The sequence below is a fragment of the Molossus molossus genome, unplaced genomic scaffold (genome assembly GCF_014108415.1).
Source record: "Molossus molossus isolate mMolMol1 unplaced genomic scaffold, mMolMol1.p scaffold_m16_p_1, whole genome shotgun sequence".
Taxonomy (NCBI): Eukaryota; Metazoa; Chordata; class Mammalia; order Chiroptera; family Molossidae; genus Molossus; species Molossus molossus.
This window is the reverse complement of record NW_023425344.1, coordinates 203,520,744-203,538,928: the sequence shown is the minus strand read 5'-3', so window position 1 is coordinate 203,538,928 and position 18,185 is coordinate 203,520,744. Positions and strand designations below refer to the sequence as shown.

At 37.8% G+C, this 18,185-nt stretch overlaps 1 protein-coding gene across 4 annotated transcripts in view; it reads right to left on the bottom strand.

Moving 5' to 3' along the window:
• The window catches only part of ZWILCH (zwilch kinetochore protein), a 38,927-nt gene that overhangs the window by 1,221 nt on the left and 19,521 nt on the right, over nt 1-18,185 (bottom strand). For 3 of the 4 annotated variants that reach the window (XM_036266524.1, XM_036266533.1, XM_036266542.1), the window contains 10 exons: nt 16,596-16,689; nt 16,063-16,112; nt 15,300-15,405; nt 14,694-14,773; nt 11,639-11,795; nt 10,319-10,347; nt 8,393-8,529; nt 7,215-7,310; nt 5,063-5,175; nt 723-837 (listed from right to left, as the gene is read on the bottom strand). In XM_036266524.1, the coding sequence (XP_036122417.1) occupies nt 749-837; nt 5,063-5,175; nt 7,215-7,310; nt 8,393-8,529; nt 10,319-10,347; nt 11,639-11,795; nt 14,694-14,773; nt 15,300-15,405; nt 16,063-16,112; nt 16,596-16,689 (951 nt within the window). In that variant the 3' untranslated portion in view covers nt 723-748. Of the gene's footprint in view, nt 1-722; nt 838-5,062; nt 5,176-6,874; nt 6,953-7,214; nt 7,311-8,392; nt 8,530-10,318; nt 10,348-11,638; nt 11,796-14,693; nt 14,774-15,299; nt 15,406-16,062; nt 16,113-16,595; nt 16,690-18,185 lie in introns of those variants that run through there. The other variant, XM_036266551.1, reaches the window with a different exon arrangement.

Below are 18,185 nucleotides of genomic sequence, written 5' to 3'. Positions count from 1 at the left end.
AGATAGTAGGAAACTCTATTCCATTAATCCTTTTGGTTGGTTAATACTATCTCAAATTAAACATTTAAAAAATGGTACTTACACCTCAGGCTTATTCCTACAATTGGGCTGGGCTGAAACTGCTTTTAACAAATCTTTGTTTTCTATTTCAAACTGATGTACCTGTTCAGGATTTTTTCCTTTCATTTTTGTAAATAAAACTCTTTCTACTCTATATCCAGATTTAAAGTACAAAGATATGATCGCTCAAAAAATTTGTTTTTGCCCTGGCCAGTTTGGCTCGGCGGTTAGAGCGATGGCCTGCAGTCCATAGAGACCCAGGTTCGGTTCCCACTAAGGGCATGTACCTCGGTTGCAGTTTGTCCCCAGCCCTGGTTGAGTTGTGCTAGTGGCAGCCACTCACTGTGTCCCTTTCACGTCGATGTCTCTCTCTCTCCCTCCCACTCTATCTGAACAAAAAATGGAAAAACGTCCTCGGGTGAGGATAAAAAAAAATTGTTTTTGTTTCTTTGTTAAACCGACTTATTAGGTTTGCTACAGAGGGTAGAAAGTAAAGACTTGCACTGTTCAGTAACATCTGGTAAGCCTTTGCGTGTGATTACTGATAAGTACTCCATATTCCTAATGTATTAAGTCAGCATTTATGTTGTAGAAAGAATTAAAATAGAACGTATTTAACACATTACAATGTATTCAGAGAGAACAAAAAGTGAACATACTACCTGATACAGGACCCCATCAGCACACTTCACTTGAAATGCACCTGGCTGCAGGTAACCATGTTAGTAAAGGTTATCCTTTCTTCCAGGCTACTGTTTAATGTTAAGTCAGAAAAATCTGTAACCAGAAAGATAGTAGATCAGAACTGTTTACCACCCTGCTGTCTTTTCTACCATGTATACTGCTGAATTTTACAATGACAGAGAGTTAGCCTGAATGATGTGTCTCCTATTTTAAGATAACTTGTTAGACAAAAATCAGCAAAGACAATTCTTTTAAATAGTAAACCCTCTTGGTACACTGAAAACATGACTAAGTCAATTAAAATATAAAGCACATTTTAAAAAAATTATAGATTTTTAATTTGCTTTATTTTGTGTACCTCATCAACCACAGTTAAACAATTTTTTCCAATCTTAACATATATTTCAGAAAACATATTCTACCAAGGATTTGTAGTCTTAGGGGCAAGACACATACCTGATTTTTTTCTCCTGAAGTCTGTTGTATTTAAAAATAAATGGTACAATTAACATTTAGATGAGATTATGTCCATTTCCTGTGAGTCAGCATTCTGGCTTCCATATTCTCACCATTATCAACAATCATTTGTTGAACACCCACTGGGTGAGCAGCCCTCTACTGGACACTGTTTTTCTCCCCCATTAACTCCAAATCATTATTCTCTCTTCCCATGGCAGACAAAGGTACACTTTTCTCTCTTAAGTCTTTCTGCTTTTGATATCAACTGTTTTACTCAAGAGTATCATATCACTAGATGTCTTGAAAAACTAATATTCAACCAGTGTTCAGTCCAATAAAATAGAAAGCCTAACTTAAATACATATGATCTTTAGTAAAAAAAAAAAAAAAAAAAATCATTATTTGGCTTTCATATTTACTATTAAATGAAGTTCTTCATTTAATATATAAATTATATTATAAATGAAGTCCTTTGTTTGAATATAAATGAAGTCCTTCAACATTTGAAGTCCAAGACAACAAATGAAGTCTTGTTTTGGGCCAAAGGTCACTAAATAATTTGTAGACAAACACATCAAGAATATATGATAGGTAGAAGAAGTTATAATATCTGAGTGTATTTCTAAGCACACAACTATACAATTTCATTTAAAAAAGCAACTTATTTCAGCCTGGCCAGTGTGGCTCAGTGGCTGAGCACTGACCCATGCACCAAGAGGTTGCTGGTTCGATTCCTGGTCAGGGCACATGCCCAGGTTGTGGGCCAAATCCCCAGAAGGATCAATGTTCTCTCTCATTGATGTTTCTCTCTCCCCATCACCCTTCCTCTCTCTCTAAAATCAATAAAGAAAAAAAAATTTATTTCATAAAAGGAGTCACTGGATCAATGCATTAGCAAATTGTTTTAACTCTAACATTCAAAATTACTTTCACTTTTTTTTTTTTTTTTGAAGGGAGATTCTGAAAGTGTCCTGGCTGGTTTGGCTCAGTGGTTCTCAACCTGTGGGTCGTGACCCCTTTGGTCAAACAACCCTTTCACAGGGGTCACCTAAGACACAACAGTAGCAAAATTACAGTTATGAAGTAGCAACAAAAATAATTTTATGGTCGGGGGTCACCACAACATGAGGAACTGTATTAAAAGGTCGCAGCATTAGGAAGGTTGAGAACCACTGAGTGAAGAGTCAGCCAGAGGACCAGAGAGACCCGGGTTCAGTTCCTGCTAAGGGTACGTACCTCAGTTGCAGTTTGTCCCCGGCCCCGGTTGGGGTTGTGTGGGTGGCAACCAGTCGATGTCTCTCTCTCTCTCTTCTTCCCTCTATCCCTCCTGCTCTATCTGAAGATAAATGCAAAAATGTCCTCGGGTGAGGATAAAAACAATTTAGAAAAAGACTCTGAAAGGTATGTTCAGTATACTTCAGTTATTCAGCATCATGGGAAAAAGGTATTTAATCTTGCATAAATTTCCTCATGACAGAGGTTTATCTTTACATAATACAATTTTTAAGTGGCATTTTTCAAAAATACATCACATATGTTCATGTCTTTTATTTTTAAATTCTCACCCGAGGATATTTTTCCATTTATCTTCAGATAGAGTGGGAAAAAGGGAAGGAGAGAAAAACAGTGATGTGAGAGAAACACATCAATTGCCCAAGGTATGTACATTTGACCAGAATTGAACCTGAGACTCTTTGGTCTGTGGGCTGACGCTCCAACTGCTGAGCCAAACCTGCCAGGGCTGTTCATATTTTTAAAACTTACTTTTTAATCATAAAAATAATACATATCTTGCCCTGGCCAGTTTGGCTCAGCGGTTAGAGCGTCAGCCTGCGGTCCGGAGAGACCCGGGTTCGGTTCCCGCTAAGGGCACGTACTTCGGTTGCAGTTTGTCCCCGGCCCTGGTTGGTCGTGCGGGTGGCAGCCGCTCGATGTGTCCCTTCACATCGATGTTTCTCTTTCTCCCTTCCTCTCTCTCCCTCCCACTCTATCTGTACAAAAAAATGGAAAAATATCCTCGGGTAAGGATTAAAAAATAATAATAATAAAATAATACATATCTTAAACAACAACAACAAAAAACACCTGAACCAATATATATAGATAAAATGTTTAAATTGGTGGTTCTCAATCTTAAATTGCACAATGGAATCACCTGGAGAACTTTAAATATTACTGCCTCCTAGGCTCTACTTCCAGATATTCTGATTTACTTGGTCTGGCTATAAGAACTTTAAAAACTCCCTAGATGATTCTAACGTTCAACCAAAGATGAGAACCACTCCTGCCCTTACTCTTCCACACCTCAGAAATTTGGTTGTATCCTTCCAGACCTCCTTTTATGCCCCAATCTCCATGTTTCCTCCAGTATTTTGCTACTGTAAACAATACGTACTGCAATTAACAACCTTGTTCAGCCCTGGCCAGTTTAGCTCAGCGGTTAGAGTGTCGGCCTGCGGTCCGGAGAGGCCCGGGTTCGGTTCCCGCTAAGGGCGCGTACCTCGGTTTCAGTTTGTCCCCGGCCCTGGTTGGTCGTGCGGGTGGCAGCCACTCGATGTGTCCCTTCACGTCGATGTTTCTCTCTCTCTCCCTCCCACTCTATCTGTGCAAAAAAATGGAAAAATGTCCTCGGGTGAGGATAAAAAAAAAAAAAAAACCTTGTTCATAGGTTTTTTGGCACATCTGGTTATATGTGTGGAATAAATTCCTATTAAAGAAATTGCTAGGCCAAAAAATGTATTCTTATAAAATTGTGGTGGATATTGCCTTCCAAAGAAGCTGTACAACTTTACACTCCAAACAGCAATATGTGAGGTTGACTACCTGCTCCATGTCCTTGCCAGCACAGTGACACCAAACTTTTTAATTTTTGCAAAACTGACAGGTGAAAGATGGTATATAACATAACATATAAATTCGCATTTCTTTGATTAAATGTAGAGTTGAGCACCTTTTATTTTTTAAAAATGTTTTTATTGGTTTTTTTTAGAGAGAGAAGGGAAAGAGAGATAGAAACATCTATGTGAAAGAGATACATTGATCAGCTGCCTCCTGCACACCCCCTACTAGGAATGATCAAGCCCACAGCCTGGGCATATGCCTCGACCAGGAATCAAACCGGGACCTCTCAGTCCATGGGAGGACATTCAACCCACTGAACCACACCAGCTGGGTATCTTTTATTTTTTAAATGACACTTGAACTTCCTTTCTGTTAAACCGTTCATATTACTTAATCATTTTTCTATTGAGATATTAATATTTTTTACTGATTTGCAATTTCTTTACTAGAGAATGTAGCCCCTTATCTGAACTTGAGCGACAGATTTCTTTTCCAAGTTTATCATTTGTCTGTTGCTTTGCCTCTGGCATTTTTTGCCATGTAAAAAAAAATTTTTTATATAGCTTTTCAATCTTTTATATAGCTTTCATGTTGTTGTTGTTGTTTTTTTCTTTATTGATTTGAGAGAAGGGAGAGGAAGAGAGAGGTGGAAACATGGATGAGAGAGAACATTGACTGGCCGCCTCCTGCATACCCCCCACTGGGGATCGGACCCACAACTTGGGCATGTGTCCTGACCGGGAATCAAACTGGCAACCTCTTAATGCGTGGGTCAACAATCAACCACTGAACCACACCGGCCAAACTCGCTTGATCTCTTTTAATAAAAGCTCCTCTATCCAGGATAATGAGAAAAGGCAGGCTTTCAAGATTATTTTTCAGAATAAATATGTTTTACATGTAGAGTTTAGGAAAATTGTTTAAAATTGGGCACAAAAGCTATAAAAATCATCTCTATCAGTAAAATTGTATTTTCATTTTCCCAAATTTTCTAAATAGATTTACAAACCATATTTACCAGATTTGTGGCAATTCAGATGGTCTACAGGTAGACTGTCACTCAGTTGCCAAACTGTTTTCACCTTTTTTTGACCACTATTTATTTCCACTCTCCATTTCTGTGGCTTCTCACTAAGGAAATAAAAAAACATCAAAGGGAAAGAAACTAGTTATTTCCTTCCTTTCTTCCTTTTACAGTCACTTAGTGAAGTCCTTACGTGATAAGCACTAAGGAAGAAGACACAGTTCATAATTCTAAATTTCAAATTTTAGAGTCTGAAATACCTACCTACAGGACACCGAAGTTGGGGATTCACATCTAATAGGCATTTAGAAACATGGGTCTGAAGGTAAGGAGAAGCTGGAGATATGGGTTATGAATTCTTATTAGCCCAGAGGAATTAAAGCCTTGAGTATAAATGTAATCACCCAGGGAAGATAGAAAGTAGGAAGAAAAGAGGGCAGAGAATACAGAGTTCTGGTGAAAGCTCACAAATAAAAAACAGACAGAGGAAGAAGAACTTGATTGAGAACTATTCTTAGTCTTGGAAGTGGACCAGAGGAAGAATGAAAATTAAGACTGAAGCCCGGCTGGTGTTGTTCAGTGGTTGAACGTCGACCCATGCACCAAGAGGTCAGGGCACATGCCCAGGGTTGTGGGCCTGATCCCCAGTAGGGGGGCATGCAGGAGGTGACCAATCAATGTTCTCTCTCATCAATGTTTCTATCTCTTTCTCTAAAATCAATAAAGTAAAAAAATTTTTTTTAAATAAAAAACAAAATTAAGATTGAAGGCTATGTCACAGAAATGGATGTGGGGAATAGGTTTAAGAAAGAAATTGTGTTAAATGCCAAACTGTCTTATAAGTACTTACTGAAAGAGAAAGAATCGGTGGGCCAGCTAATTACACAAGGAGCTAAAAACCACGATTTTACTGGTAAGTGTTCACTGGATATGGTGATTAGAAGGCCACTGATAGGCCCTGGGCAGGTAGCTCAGTTGGTTAGTGTTGTACCAATAATGCCAAGGTTGTATGTTTGATCCCCAGTCAATGCACATACAAGGAGAAGGCAATGAATGAATAAGTGGGACAACAAATTGATGTCTCTCTCTCTCTCCCACTTCCTCTCATTCTCTCTCAAAAATCAATAATAAAGCCCTGGCCAGTTTAGCTCAGCGGTCAGAGCGTCAGCCTGAAGACCAGAGAGTCCTGGGGTCAGTTCCCGCTAAGGGCACGTACCTTGGTTGCAGTTTGTCCCCGGCCCCAGTTGGGGTTGTGTGGGTGGTGACCATTTAATTTTTAAATGCTTTTTAAAAATTAGTAGTAGACATGTTTCTAATAAATATAAAGTACATTTAAATTGCGCCCAAAATAAAGGCTTGAATGGGAGAGAGCTATCAGAAAGAAAAGAACAAAGAGGCAAAAGAGAAAGATATCGCTCAATGGTTTTCATGGTGTCTCTCTCACATCGATATTTCTCTCTCTCTTCTCCCTTCCCTCCCTCCTGCTCTACCTGAAGATAAATGCAAAACTGTCCTCAGGTGAGGATAAAAAAAAAAAAAATCAATAAAAACATCTTTTAAAAAAGAAGGCCACTGATGACCTCTGCCAGAGCAGTTTCAAGGGAGTGTTGGGGTTTCAATAAGTTAACAAAATAGAGAGGGGGTATAAATAAGAGTGACATTAGTATGAAAGAAAGTTCAAGTGTGTTATATACTGAGGGGAGACCATCATTTGAGGCAAACTCAGTGTCCATGTGGATGGCTAATCTGTCACCTTAGCCTCACAATTCTCTACTTCCCCAAAACCAAGCTCCTCTCTCACTCCCACTGCCATACCTTTGGCTTTGTCATTACCCTGATCACTCTTTTTCCACTGTCATCTCCTTTCTGGCTATACGTTTCAACCTGTTCAGCAAAGGGATTACAAATTGGGAGAAAATTTAAAGATTACAGAGAGGGTTAATGGTTGAAAGAGAGTAAACAAAAGGTCTGGGAGAAGACAGGGTAGAGGGAGAACTCTATCAGACTATAGCCAAAGAGGGAGTAAGATGATGAAGATTTCAGAGAGGAAGTGGCCCTGGGTCATGGGGTCTCCATGGAATAGACAATGAAACTACCTAGAATCATGACCAGAATTAAAGTTCAATTTAATTACTAAATTGCTTACCTTTGATACAAGTTTTTTACAGCAGTTGGTCTGACTGGCAGCTGAAAAATGTGTTGCTCATCAAGAGGATTTTGTTTATAATATTTTATGCAGGATCTATAAAAGTAAACAATGAACTTCTTTTGGAAAAAAATGTCAATTGGAGATAAAGGCTTTCTGGTATTCTAAAACATTTTATTGAATACTACTAACCACAACATCAACAACAGAATAATTTCATGGACACAAAAGTAAAAAACAAACATACAATACTCCCACTCCTAACAAAACATTGGTTATTTCTTTTTCTTTGAAGGAAATATCATTTGCTTTTTAAAATTAGTAGCAGACATGTTTCTAATAAAGTACATTTAAATTGAGCCCAAAATAAAGGCTTGAGGGAGAGAGAGCTATCAGAAAGAAAAGAACAAAGAAGGGAAAGAGAAAAATATAGCTCAATGGTTTTCACAGTCTGGGGAATTAAATAATTAACTTATTTATACTACTTTAATGGAAAAAAATGACTGCAATTTTTTGGTACCTTTCCCTTTACAAATAAAGCAAATTCTAATTTTGGAAAAGGCGGAGGCACATTTCCTTTTACAGGGAAAAAGAAACTCAGTCCTGCCACTGGATGGTTCACTTATTTCCAGTTTGAGACCTCCAATACACCTAAGACACCAGGAATCCACATGTGAGAATTATTCCAAACTGATTTTAGTCAAATAGATTGGCAGAAATCTCTAAAATTACAGCAATGCTGCGACAGGGGTCCAATAATATTTAATTCCATTTGGTTACCATATAGATGGCTGGCAATTAGTTTGGCCTAAATGTATAAAAATATAAAGATGAGAAACTAGTATTTATTAAGCACCTATTGACAGGTACTTTACATACATTACATTATTTAATCCAGACAACATATACACGAGGTTATTAGATCCCTTGAGAAAACAAGATGCAGTGAAAGGAAACTTCCTCTGGAAATTAGAAAGTGCCAGAGCCAAGTGTCAAACTGATTCCTTCTGAATTCAAAGCCTTTCCTTCCTATAACAATAACTTAGAACCACTCTGCTACTATGATGACAGAGTGCACAGACTCCATCCTAACATAATTTAAAAAGCACATATTTTGGCTATAACTATTTCAGAAGAGAATACTGTCATGTAAGTAAAAACAACAGAGAAATACTTACTGTGTTAAAGAAAAGAGCAGCTCATGTTGAGGTTTAATGAAAAGCTTGCAACTGACTATTATTTCTAGAATATGGTGGAGTTTTTGAATACGATCAACTTGTTCTTGTATATCTAATGATGGAGAAATGAAATACTCCTAAAACGAAAAATGTATAATCAAAAAGGGAGTTAATTAAGAGGAATCTTTAGAAAGATTATGGCTATGCCTGTTAAACCTAAGTCTGGATACTTAATTCATAGGGGAAAAAAAACAAAACAGGAGGCAGCTAGATAGGATATACCTTTCAATACCATTTCTCTAACTAATCTGTAAGTAAAGTCTTCACTAAGAATGTTCTAAGCAAACCATTCTACATATTCTCAGTGAAGGCAAATCACAGAACTGCTTCACAAAGGAGGCCCAAGGGGGTGACGATGCTACTACCTACCAACCTCTCTAGATGAAAAAAAAGGCAAATCCACAAGATAATTTTTTAAAATGTTTTTTTCTCATTGATTTTTCAGAGAGAGGAAAGTAGAGAGAAAGAGAAACAGCGATGAGAGAGAAACATTGATCGGCTGCCTCCTGCATTCCCCTTACTGGGAATTGAACCGTGACCTCTCAGTCCACAGGACGCTCAACCCACTGAGCCACACTAGCAGGGCTACAAAATAATTCTTAACTTCAATACTCTTGCTAGGTTGATGGAAGTGTCCACCTCTAAAAATAGGAAGTAAACTTGAAATACCAAGAAATTAAGCAAGTGTATGTTGATAAGATTTTACTCACATATATCACTGGTAAATTGGTACAACCCTTTAGAAAACTTGGAAGTAGATCTTTCCCTCAAACTGCAACCTTGATTTCAGCCTTGTGAAACCCAGAGCAGAGAGGACCCAGCTAAAATGTACCCAACTCCCAATCCTTGGAAACTGTGAGATAAATTTGTGTTCATTTAAGCTTTTAAGCTTGTAGTAAATTGTCATGTAGTGATAGAAAACTAACACAGTCAGGGAAACATCAGAATTATTTGGAATAGGAGATGGTTTGTTTAACAAGACATATCGCTGAGCTCTAGACCTACCAAGCCACTGGGATTAGCATTTAACAAGCCTAGGAGATTCTCAAGTTTAAGGACTACTATGTCAAAAGTTTGGAGTAGAACCATATTTAAAAAAATAGATATATAAAATGACGAGAGAAATTCAAAGTACTCACGTTTGGGTGATTAAGGGTGTATTTGCCCTATACATACTCTAACTTTCAAAAATGTTATTACTTTCCTAAGTTTAAAAAAATGTATCAAACCATTCTTCTTTGGGCCCTCCATTAACATATATTTGTTGTTGTCAGAGCATGTTTCCACTAAAAAGATTTTGCACAACAGACACAGAGTTTTTTCTATCTTGTATTTTTAGAAAAGACAAATGACAAACGAGTTAGCACTACAGATTCATTTCTAAAAGGATCTTCCATCTAATGTCAAGGGTCAGCACAAATGCTGTTCAATCTCCTAAATTTCCTAAATAAAGACACTAGAAAAATACAAAAGTCTGTAATCATGACCCTGAAACACAGAAGTCTCTTTTGAATCAATATATTAAAGAACATCATAAATTCTTTGGAATCTGTGTGTAATAGAAATGGCTCAAGAGAATAAAGAAGCAAAAACTCCTTTATAGGGTTTATCAAAGAAAGGCATTCCCTTTCGGGCTTGAGCAAGATATAACTATATATCAGTATAATACATTTATAGAAAATGATGACACTAAATGGACTACTTTTCTATCTAGTTATTAGACAGTAGTAATTGAGGGCACTGACTGTCTCATTTATCTGTTTCCTAGGACTTAAGACAAATGGGCACAGATTAGACACTTAATAATTATATACAGAATGAATGAATAAAAGAAAAACCAAGTTTTGATTAAAAAAATAAACTCACCAAATGATTCAAAGATGCAAGTTCCTGACCTATTATGAATAAAAACACATATGCAAATAAACTTTAGGTATTATCTATTACGTGTTAAAGAACCTAAGTAAAATTTTTCATAGTTCATATATAAAAGAGATGCTCAAGCTAAACAGTTCTTCAGAAATAGTCAAATTTTCTGGCACATTACACCATAAAGACATACTAGTACTTATTCTAAAAATGATCAGTTTCCCTAATAAAAACAACCAAGTATTGGGTATTAAAACAGCATTTCATAAAAGGGTTTTTCATCTTTAAAAAAATATTTATTTTATTTTATTTTTTTTTTTAATTTTTTTTTATCCTCACCCGAGGACATTTTTCCATTTTTTGTTCAGGTAGAGTGGGAGGGAGAGAGAGGAACAGAGAGAGAGAGAAACATCGACGTGAAAGGAACACATCGAGTGGCTGCCACCCGCACAACCGACCAGGGCCGGGGACAAACTGCAACCAAGGTACATGCCCTTAGCGGGAACCGAACCCGGGTCTCTCTGGACCGCAGGCCGACGCTCTAACCGCTGAGCCAAACCGGCCAGGGCTATTTTATTTTTTTAATTCCTCACCTGAGGATACTTTTCTATTTATCATCTGATTAAGAGTGGGAGGGAGAGAGAGACAGACAGAGGGAGAGAGAGAGAGAGAGAGAGAGAGACAGAAATACAGATGTGATAGAGCCACATCAACTGGTTGCCTCCTGCACGACCCGACCAGGGCCCGGGACTAACCGCAACCAAGGTACGTGGAGCCCTTGAGCAGAATCAAACCAGTGACTCATTGGTCCTCAGGCCGACACTCTAACTGCTGAGTCAAACCAGCCAGGGCTTGATTTTTTTTTAGAGAGAGAGGAAGGGAGAGGGAGAGAGAGAGTGCAACACTGACTGGCTGCCTCCTGCACACTACTTACTGGGGATTGAGCCTTTAACCCAGGTATGTGCCCTGACTGAAACCGAACTAGCAACCTTTCGGTGCATAGGACAACACCCAACCAACCAAGCCACACCAGCCAGGGCATAAAAGGGTTTTTATTTACTACATAGTCCCTCAAGAATCTCAAAATGTGTGAACTAAAAACAAACAAACAAACACTATAAATATCTTTAATCTAATACCTTTATGGAGGGAGAAACTAAAAGTCCAGAGAACGAAAGCGTTTGTCTCACGTTGAACCAGGGGCAAAGCCAGGACTACAAATGACTAGAGACATGTAGAAAGATAAAATCTGAGAATACCTATGGGCACACAACTGTGATGTACTTTTTAATTTTTTGAGCTGGGAAAGAGACTTACCTATGAAAAAACTGATATAATCTTTTTTTAGTTTGTCCAAACCAATTTCCAAAAGCATCTGAACAGGAAGAGTCCCACTGAGAGAAACTGTGTCCATGGTTCCATGGTAAGACTGATAAATAAGCTTACTTAGTTGACTGTTACTTCCACTATGGAGCTAGAAATCAAGAAATTTTATAAAACCATAAATAAACCCAATAAGCAAAATATAAGCAAACTGCATTAGTTATAAGCTAAAAATTATAAGCTTGCATCTTTAGTCTCCTGATACTATAAATTGTTTGAATAAAAGACCCCAATTTACAAACAGTTTCTAAAGCGCCATTCCTGCCTCATTTGCTCAAGTCCAAAGCAATTAAGAAGGGCTCAAACGTATCACCCCTAGATGCTATTCCACCAAAGAGAAGGCAGAGTTGGTCCTCTGAAGCTTTATAACTAGGAATTTCTTCTCTTGGTTAAGTGCTATCGAACATCTTTGTCCAAATTGAACATCTTCAACTACACTGAAAATCTGCTATAGCAGGAAACTCTCCCTCAATGGCCCATGCATATTGTCATAAGGAACTCCTTATTGGCTATGATATCCAACATACTGATTTGATCACTTGCAAATTAAAATATGTTCCAAAAGTGAAACAAGTAATTGTAAACATACCTAAAATATTTGACATTTCTTCACTACTACTTTTCTATGATCTCTAATTTTCATCACAACCTTTTCCATTTTCCTTTTTTTGCATTTATCTTCAGATAGACCGAAAGGGAGAGAGAGAGGAAGGAAGAGAGAGAAACATCGATGCGAGAAAGACACATCGAGTGGTTGCCACCCACACGACCTCAACCGGGGCCGGGGACAAACTGCAACTGAGGTATGTGCCCTTAGTGGAAACTGAACCCAGGTATCTCAGGTCTGTGGGCTGATGCTCTAACTGCTGAGCCAAACTGGCCAGGGCTGAATTTTCCTTTTTTAAACTATTTTTACTTCATTTGCAATCATTGCACGTGGCATACTGGCAAACATTTTACAAAGAAACTCTCAAGAAAAAAAAAGCAATGGCCAAGACCACAACACTTAAAATCACTAAAGCCCAGAGTTTGCATGTCTTTGCTCTGGAGTGTACTTTTGTTCACACCTATAAAAGTTTCAAAGCTTTCTAATCAAAAACAATTCCTATTAAATAAGGAATCTTTTTGTTTCTAGCTTTTTACATAGCTTCTTGATTATAAAAGCATAAATTCATTATGGAAAATTCATAAAGTGCAGAAATGTCTAATGCACTTAGAAAAACTCACTTGTGCCCTGGCCGGTTTGGCTCAGCAGTCAGAGCGTCAGCCTGCGGACCAGAGAGTCCTGGGTTCAGTTCCCACTAAGGGCATGTACCTCAGTTGCAGTTTGTCTCGTTCCAGTTGGAGTCGTGTGGGTGGTAGCCGGCTGATGTGTCTCTCTCACATCAATGTTTCTCTTTCTCTCTTCTCCCCTCTCTCCCTTCTTCTCTATCTGAAGATAAATGCAAAAATGTCCTAGGGTGAGGATTAAAAAAAGAAAAACTCACTTGTAACTCTAACACGAGAAGTACTGCTATAACATTTTAGCATATTTGGTTCCATGTTTTTCTCTCCAAATTTTACATTTTTTTTTTATCCTCACCCGAGGACATTTTTCCATTTTTTGTTCAGCTAGAGTGGGAGGGAGAGAGGGGGGAAAGAGAGAGAGAGAGAGAGAAACATCTACGTGAAAGGGACATGTCGAGTGGCTGGCACCTGCACAACCATCCAGGGCCAGGGACAAACTGCAACCAAGGTACGTGCCCTGAGCAGGAACTGAACCCGGGTCTCCCTAGATCGCAGGCCAATGCTCTAACCACTGAGCAAAACTGGCCAGGGCCAAATTTTACATTTTTTAATACAATAGTGTATACACCTGTCTTAATGAACATTATAAGCATTTCTCCACTATCAATATCATTTTTAGCAAATATTACATGTGCCATTATGTGGTTATATTGTTATTTACTTAGTCATTTCACTAATAGTGGAAATTTAGGTTATTTACAATTTTTTGCTACCATAAATGAGGCTCTAATGACTATTCTAATACATAAAATCTTGATACACATTTCTATATATAAGCTTATGATGGAACCCAAACAAAGAATTATTGATTTAAAGGGCATGACACATTTACAGAATCATTTCAAAAATTGCTTTTAAGAGAGTGTTCCAGCCCTGGCCAGTTTGGCTCAACGGTTAGAGCGCTGGCCTGCAGTCCAGAGAGATCAGGGTTCGGTTCCCGCTCAGGGCGCATACCTCGGTTGCAGTTTGTCCCCGGCCCTGGTTGGGTTGTACGAGTGGCAGCCACTCAATGTTTCCCTTTCACATTGATGTTTCTCTCTCTCTCCCCCTCCCACTCTATCTGAACAAAAAATGGAAAAATGTCCTCAGATGAGGGTAAAAAAAAAAAAACAGAGAGTGTTCCAAATTGTACCCTCATCAGTAGTATATGATAATTATCATTCATAGCAATGGTAACAATGACAATATCAGTAGTTTATAAATATATTTTTATAATTTTTCTTTATTGATTTTAGAGAGAAAGGATGGGAGAGGGAGATAGAGACATCAATGAGAGACAATATAGATTGGCTGCCTCCTGCATGCCTGCCACTGGGGATCGGGCCCACAACCTGGGCACATGCCTGACCAGGAATCAAACTGGCAACATCTTGGTGCATGGATCGACATTCAACCACTGAGCCACACCAGCCAGGCAGTAGTTTATAAATATGAGCATTTACCTATGAGATGGGTGTTAAGAGCTTTACATGAATTAAATTATTTAATCCTAAAACAACACTATGAGGTAGGTATTATTCCTATACCTGCTTTACAGATGAGGAAACTGGCACACAGACCGATAAAGGAATCTGCCCAAGTTTACACAGCTAGTAAGTCACAGGGCAGGAATTCAAGCTCAGGAAGTTTGCTCTCAAGTCCGTGTCCTTAACCATCATATTATGCTGCTGAGAAAACATTCAACACACACTACTAAACCTACCCAAGGCTGTATATCACCACATTGTAGACTCTGGATGACCAATGTGAAACACTTCACCAAATCTTGATATGAAATCACACCTTGAAAAATAAGTCAGTTTAACATTATTTTCATGGTATTTCTATCAAATATATCATTAATATTAAGGATACACAAATAAAGAGGAAGACAAGTATCTGTACTTTATGGGTGGGGGAAGGGGAAAGCAAAAAGTAAAAAGCAAAGACAATGCATTTCTAAAGAAAGGAATTAAATTGATTGCCACAAAATAACACACTTAGTAAAATATTAAGGAATATGTTTTCCTTTCTCTAATAATTATAATTTCACTAAGGTGTATGTTTTGGTTTATATAAACACAGCTTAAAAACCACCTAAGTCTTAGGCAGAAGAAAAGAATAGAGTCCACAAACTGCCTTATATTATTAGTAAAATTCTTGAGCAGAATGTGCCAGTGTATTATTAGAAATGAATTTGTAAAACAGGAACCAGACTTGCACACAAAACTAGTAGTACACACTATATTATTTCCAGAAGACTTAATTAAAAGTAAACCTAAAAAGTAACAGGAAAAGATTTTATTGTACAATCATGATGAACACCTACTACTACTCATTTTGCACCACAGCTGCTCAGCAAAATCGAGATCGCCCCGTACTGTGAAAAGACACTCGATGGAACGATCGAATGCAGCACTGTCGTGCTTCACTGTCTGAAAAAAAAAGTGCCAGAAAATACTCAGTTTAGTTTTTTAAAAATCTGAAATAGTTTAAGGCCCATAAGCCTTCAAATGCTGCTCTGAGAAAATGTGGACCCGTGAATACACACAAAGAAAGATGTGAATGAATTTTCTACAACTTCATTCACTAATGAGGAGCCACAAATCAATAGACAGTGAAATACTGGGCCCCTAAAATTATTTTAAAACTGTGATGCCTGAAGACAAGCATCAACTTTCCTTCATGTAAAAATATCTAATTAAATTATTATTGTCTCAATTTTCCTACTTGTCAAATGACAACACAATGAGCTTATTGTAATAATATCACTTCTGCATATTAACATGCCATCGTATATTAGCATACTGACATAATACCAAATTATAGTATATTAACGTACTCATTTCTATTTCTCTGAAGTAGAGAATTAATAATACATATATATTAGTTCTGTTTGAAACTATTTATCAGTCCTTAAGGAAAATAATCACCAGTGCTGACATTAAAGACCAAGAAATGACTACCCTCAAAAAACTGCCTATGCTGTACCACATCCATTTGACATGGATGGAACAGCATGAAAGATAACAGTACAACCACATTTTAAAAGCTATTTCAGTATATATTTCTAAATGCTAACAACCACTTACCTCTGTGTCTTTTTTTGTGGAATCACCAAATCCATCCAGCTTATTTAAGTCTAGAAAGTGGCAAAAGCTTATTAATTGTGCTTTCAAAATTATTTCCATCTAATCCTATTTTAAAATGGCAAATGAGGACAGTAAAAGTATCACTGAGGATTTTAGCAAATTACTTAACTCTCCAGTGGAAGTCATAATAGATACCCCCTAGGCAGGGGTGTAAGATACAGTGAAAGCCCAACACACAATGCTGGGTACATGGTAGGTACTTGAAGATTAGTGTTCCCTCCTCTTCTACAATCTCAAATATGGTTGTGGTATATTAATTTTAAGTTAAATCTTATTCTTAAAATTACATAGGCTGTTACCATTAGCAATTCAGAATGAAAGCCGTCCTTCTGACCATGACAGACTTCATAGTTTATATATCCCAACCCAAAATACCAAGCCTATACAGACAACTTCTATTTAAATACAGTAAGTATAAATTCTCAATTAAGAAAAACAAACAATGTAGAAGCATGAATTAGGAAAACAAACACCATTTAGAAATTCCTGCACAAGTTCAACAGCAGATTTTGCTTCTAGAGGTGCAGGCCATTCAGTTACACCAGTCCTCAAACCATCAGCCAAAACCTATGGGAGATTAAAAAAACCCAAAAGCTTGTTACTAGAAAACAGTTAATCAATAAAGATATATTTAATAGTATTAGTATTTCCTGAGTATTTAATCATATGACAGGACTGTTCTAAGTGTTTCATATGTAGTATGCTATTTAATTCTCACAAAATCTCTATGTGGCAGATATTACTATTTACCTTCATTTTACTGAGGCTAAGAGAGGCTAGGGTAACCTACTTAAGGTCATACAATTAGTAACTGACAGAGCTAGGACATACATCCAAAGACAGTGTTCTCAACTATGATGCCATGTGCATAGATGCTACAGGATTCAAGACTGATGAGCCTGCCCTGATGCTTATAGTTTTGGTTAAGAAGGACCGGTAATATAGATGAAATAATTGGGAACAACAAATATAAAACAAACTGGAAATTTACATAAAAATAATATGAGCCTTTGCCGGGTAGCTCAGTTGGTTAAAGTGTCATTTCAATATGCCAAGGTTGCAGGTTTGAGCTCAGGTCAGGGCACACACAAGAATCAACCAATGAATGCATGAATAGGTGGAACAACAAATTGATGTTTCTCTCATTCTCAAATCAATTAAAAAATACAAAATAATAATAATAATATGAATGCATGTGCTTATACGTACAATATTTAAACTGAAGGACTAAGGAAAGGAGGTCAAGATATGCTGGAGTAGCCAGGGGAACAATGTGAAACCTCAGCTCAACTCCAATTCAAATGTGAGAACTATCAGCTACAGAGCAAGGAAGGAGTATGGAATGAGACAGAGGGTGAGATGATTCCAACCAAGATGGAGACACCACCTAGTAAACACTAGAAGATTACAAGGAGTAGAGGCTACACAGGAACAGTGATTTTAAAACTGAAAAAGATTTTTTATTTCACATGGAAGACAACAGCCACTGTTGATTTTTTGGCAAGAAAATGACATGCTCAAGTAGTTAAGAATTCCTCCATCAGATATACCCAGGATGAATTCTTCTTTTTATCCTCACCCGGGGACATTTTTGCATTTATCTTCAGATAGAGTGGGAGGGAGAGAAGGGGGAAGTGAGAGAGAGAAACATCAATGTGAGAGAGACACATCAACTGGTTGCCATCCACACGACCTAAACCAGGACCGGGAACAAACTGCAATCAAGGTACCTGCCCTTAGCAGAAACCGAACCCAGGACTCTGATCCAGAGGCCGATGCTTTAACCACTGAGCCAAACAGGTCAGGGCCAGGATAAATTCTAAGGAAAAGAGAAAGTACAATATTTCTCTGGACCGCAAGCCAATGCTTTAACCCGCTGAGCCAAACCGGCCAGGGAGAAAGTACAATATTTCTCAACAGAAATTATCTCATTCTCTACCCCAGAGGATATTTGGGAAAATGTGCAGATAATTTTTGGTGTCACATTATCTGGGGGTACAGGAGCATTTTGATCATTTAATTTGGTAGAGGCCAAGGACGCTAAACATTCTGCAATGCGTACA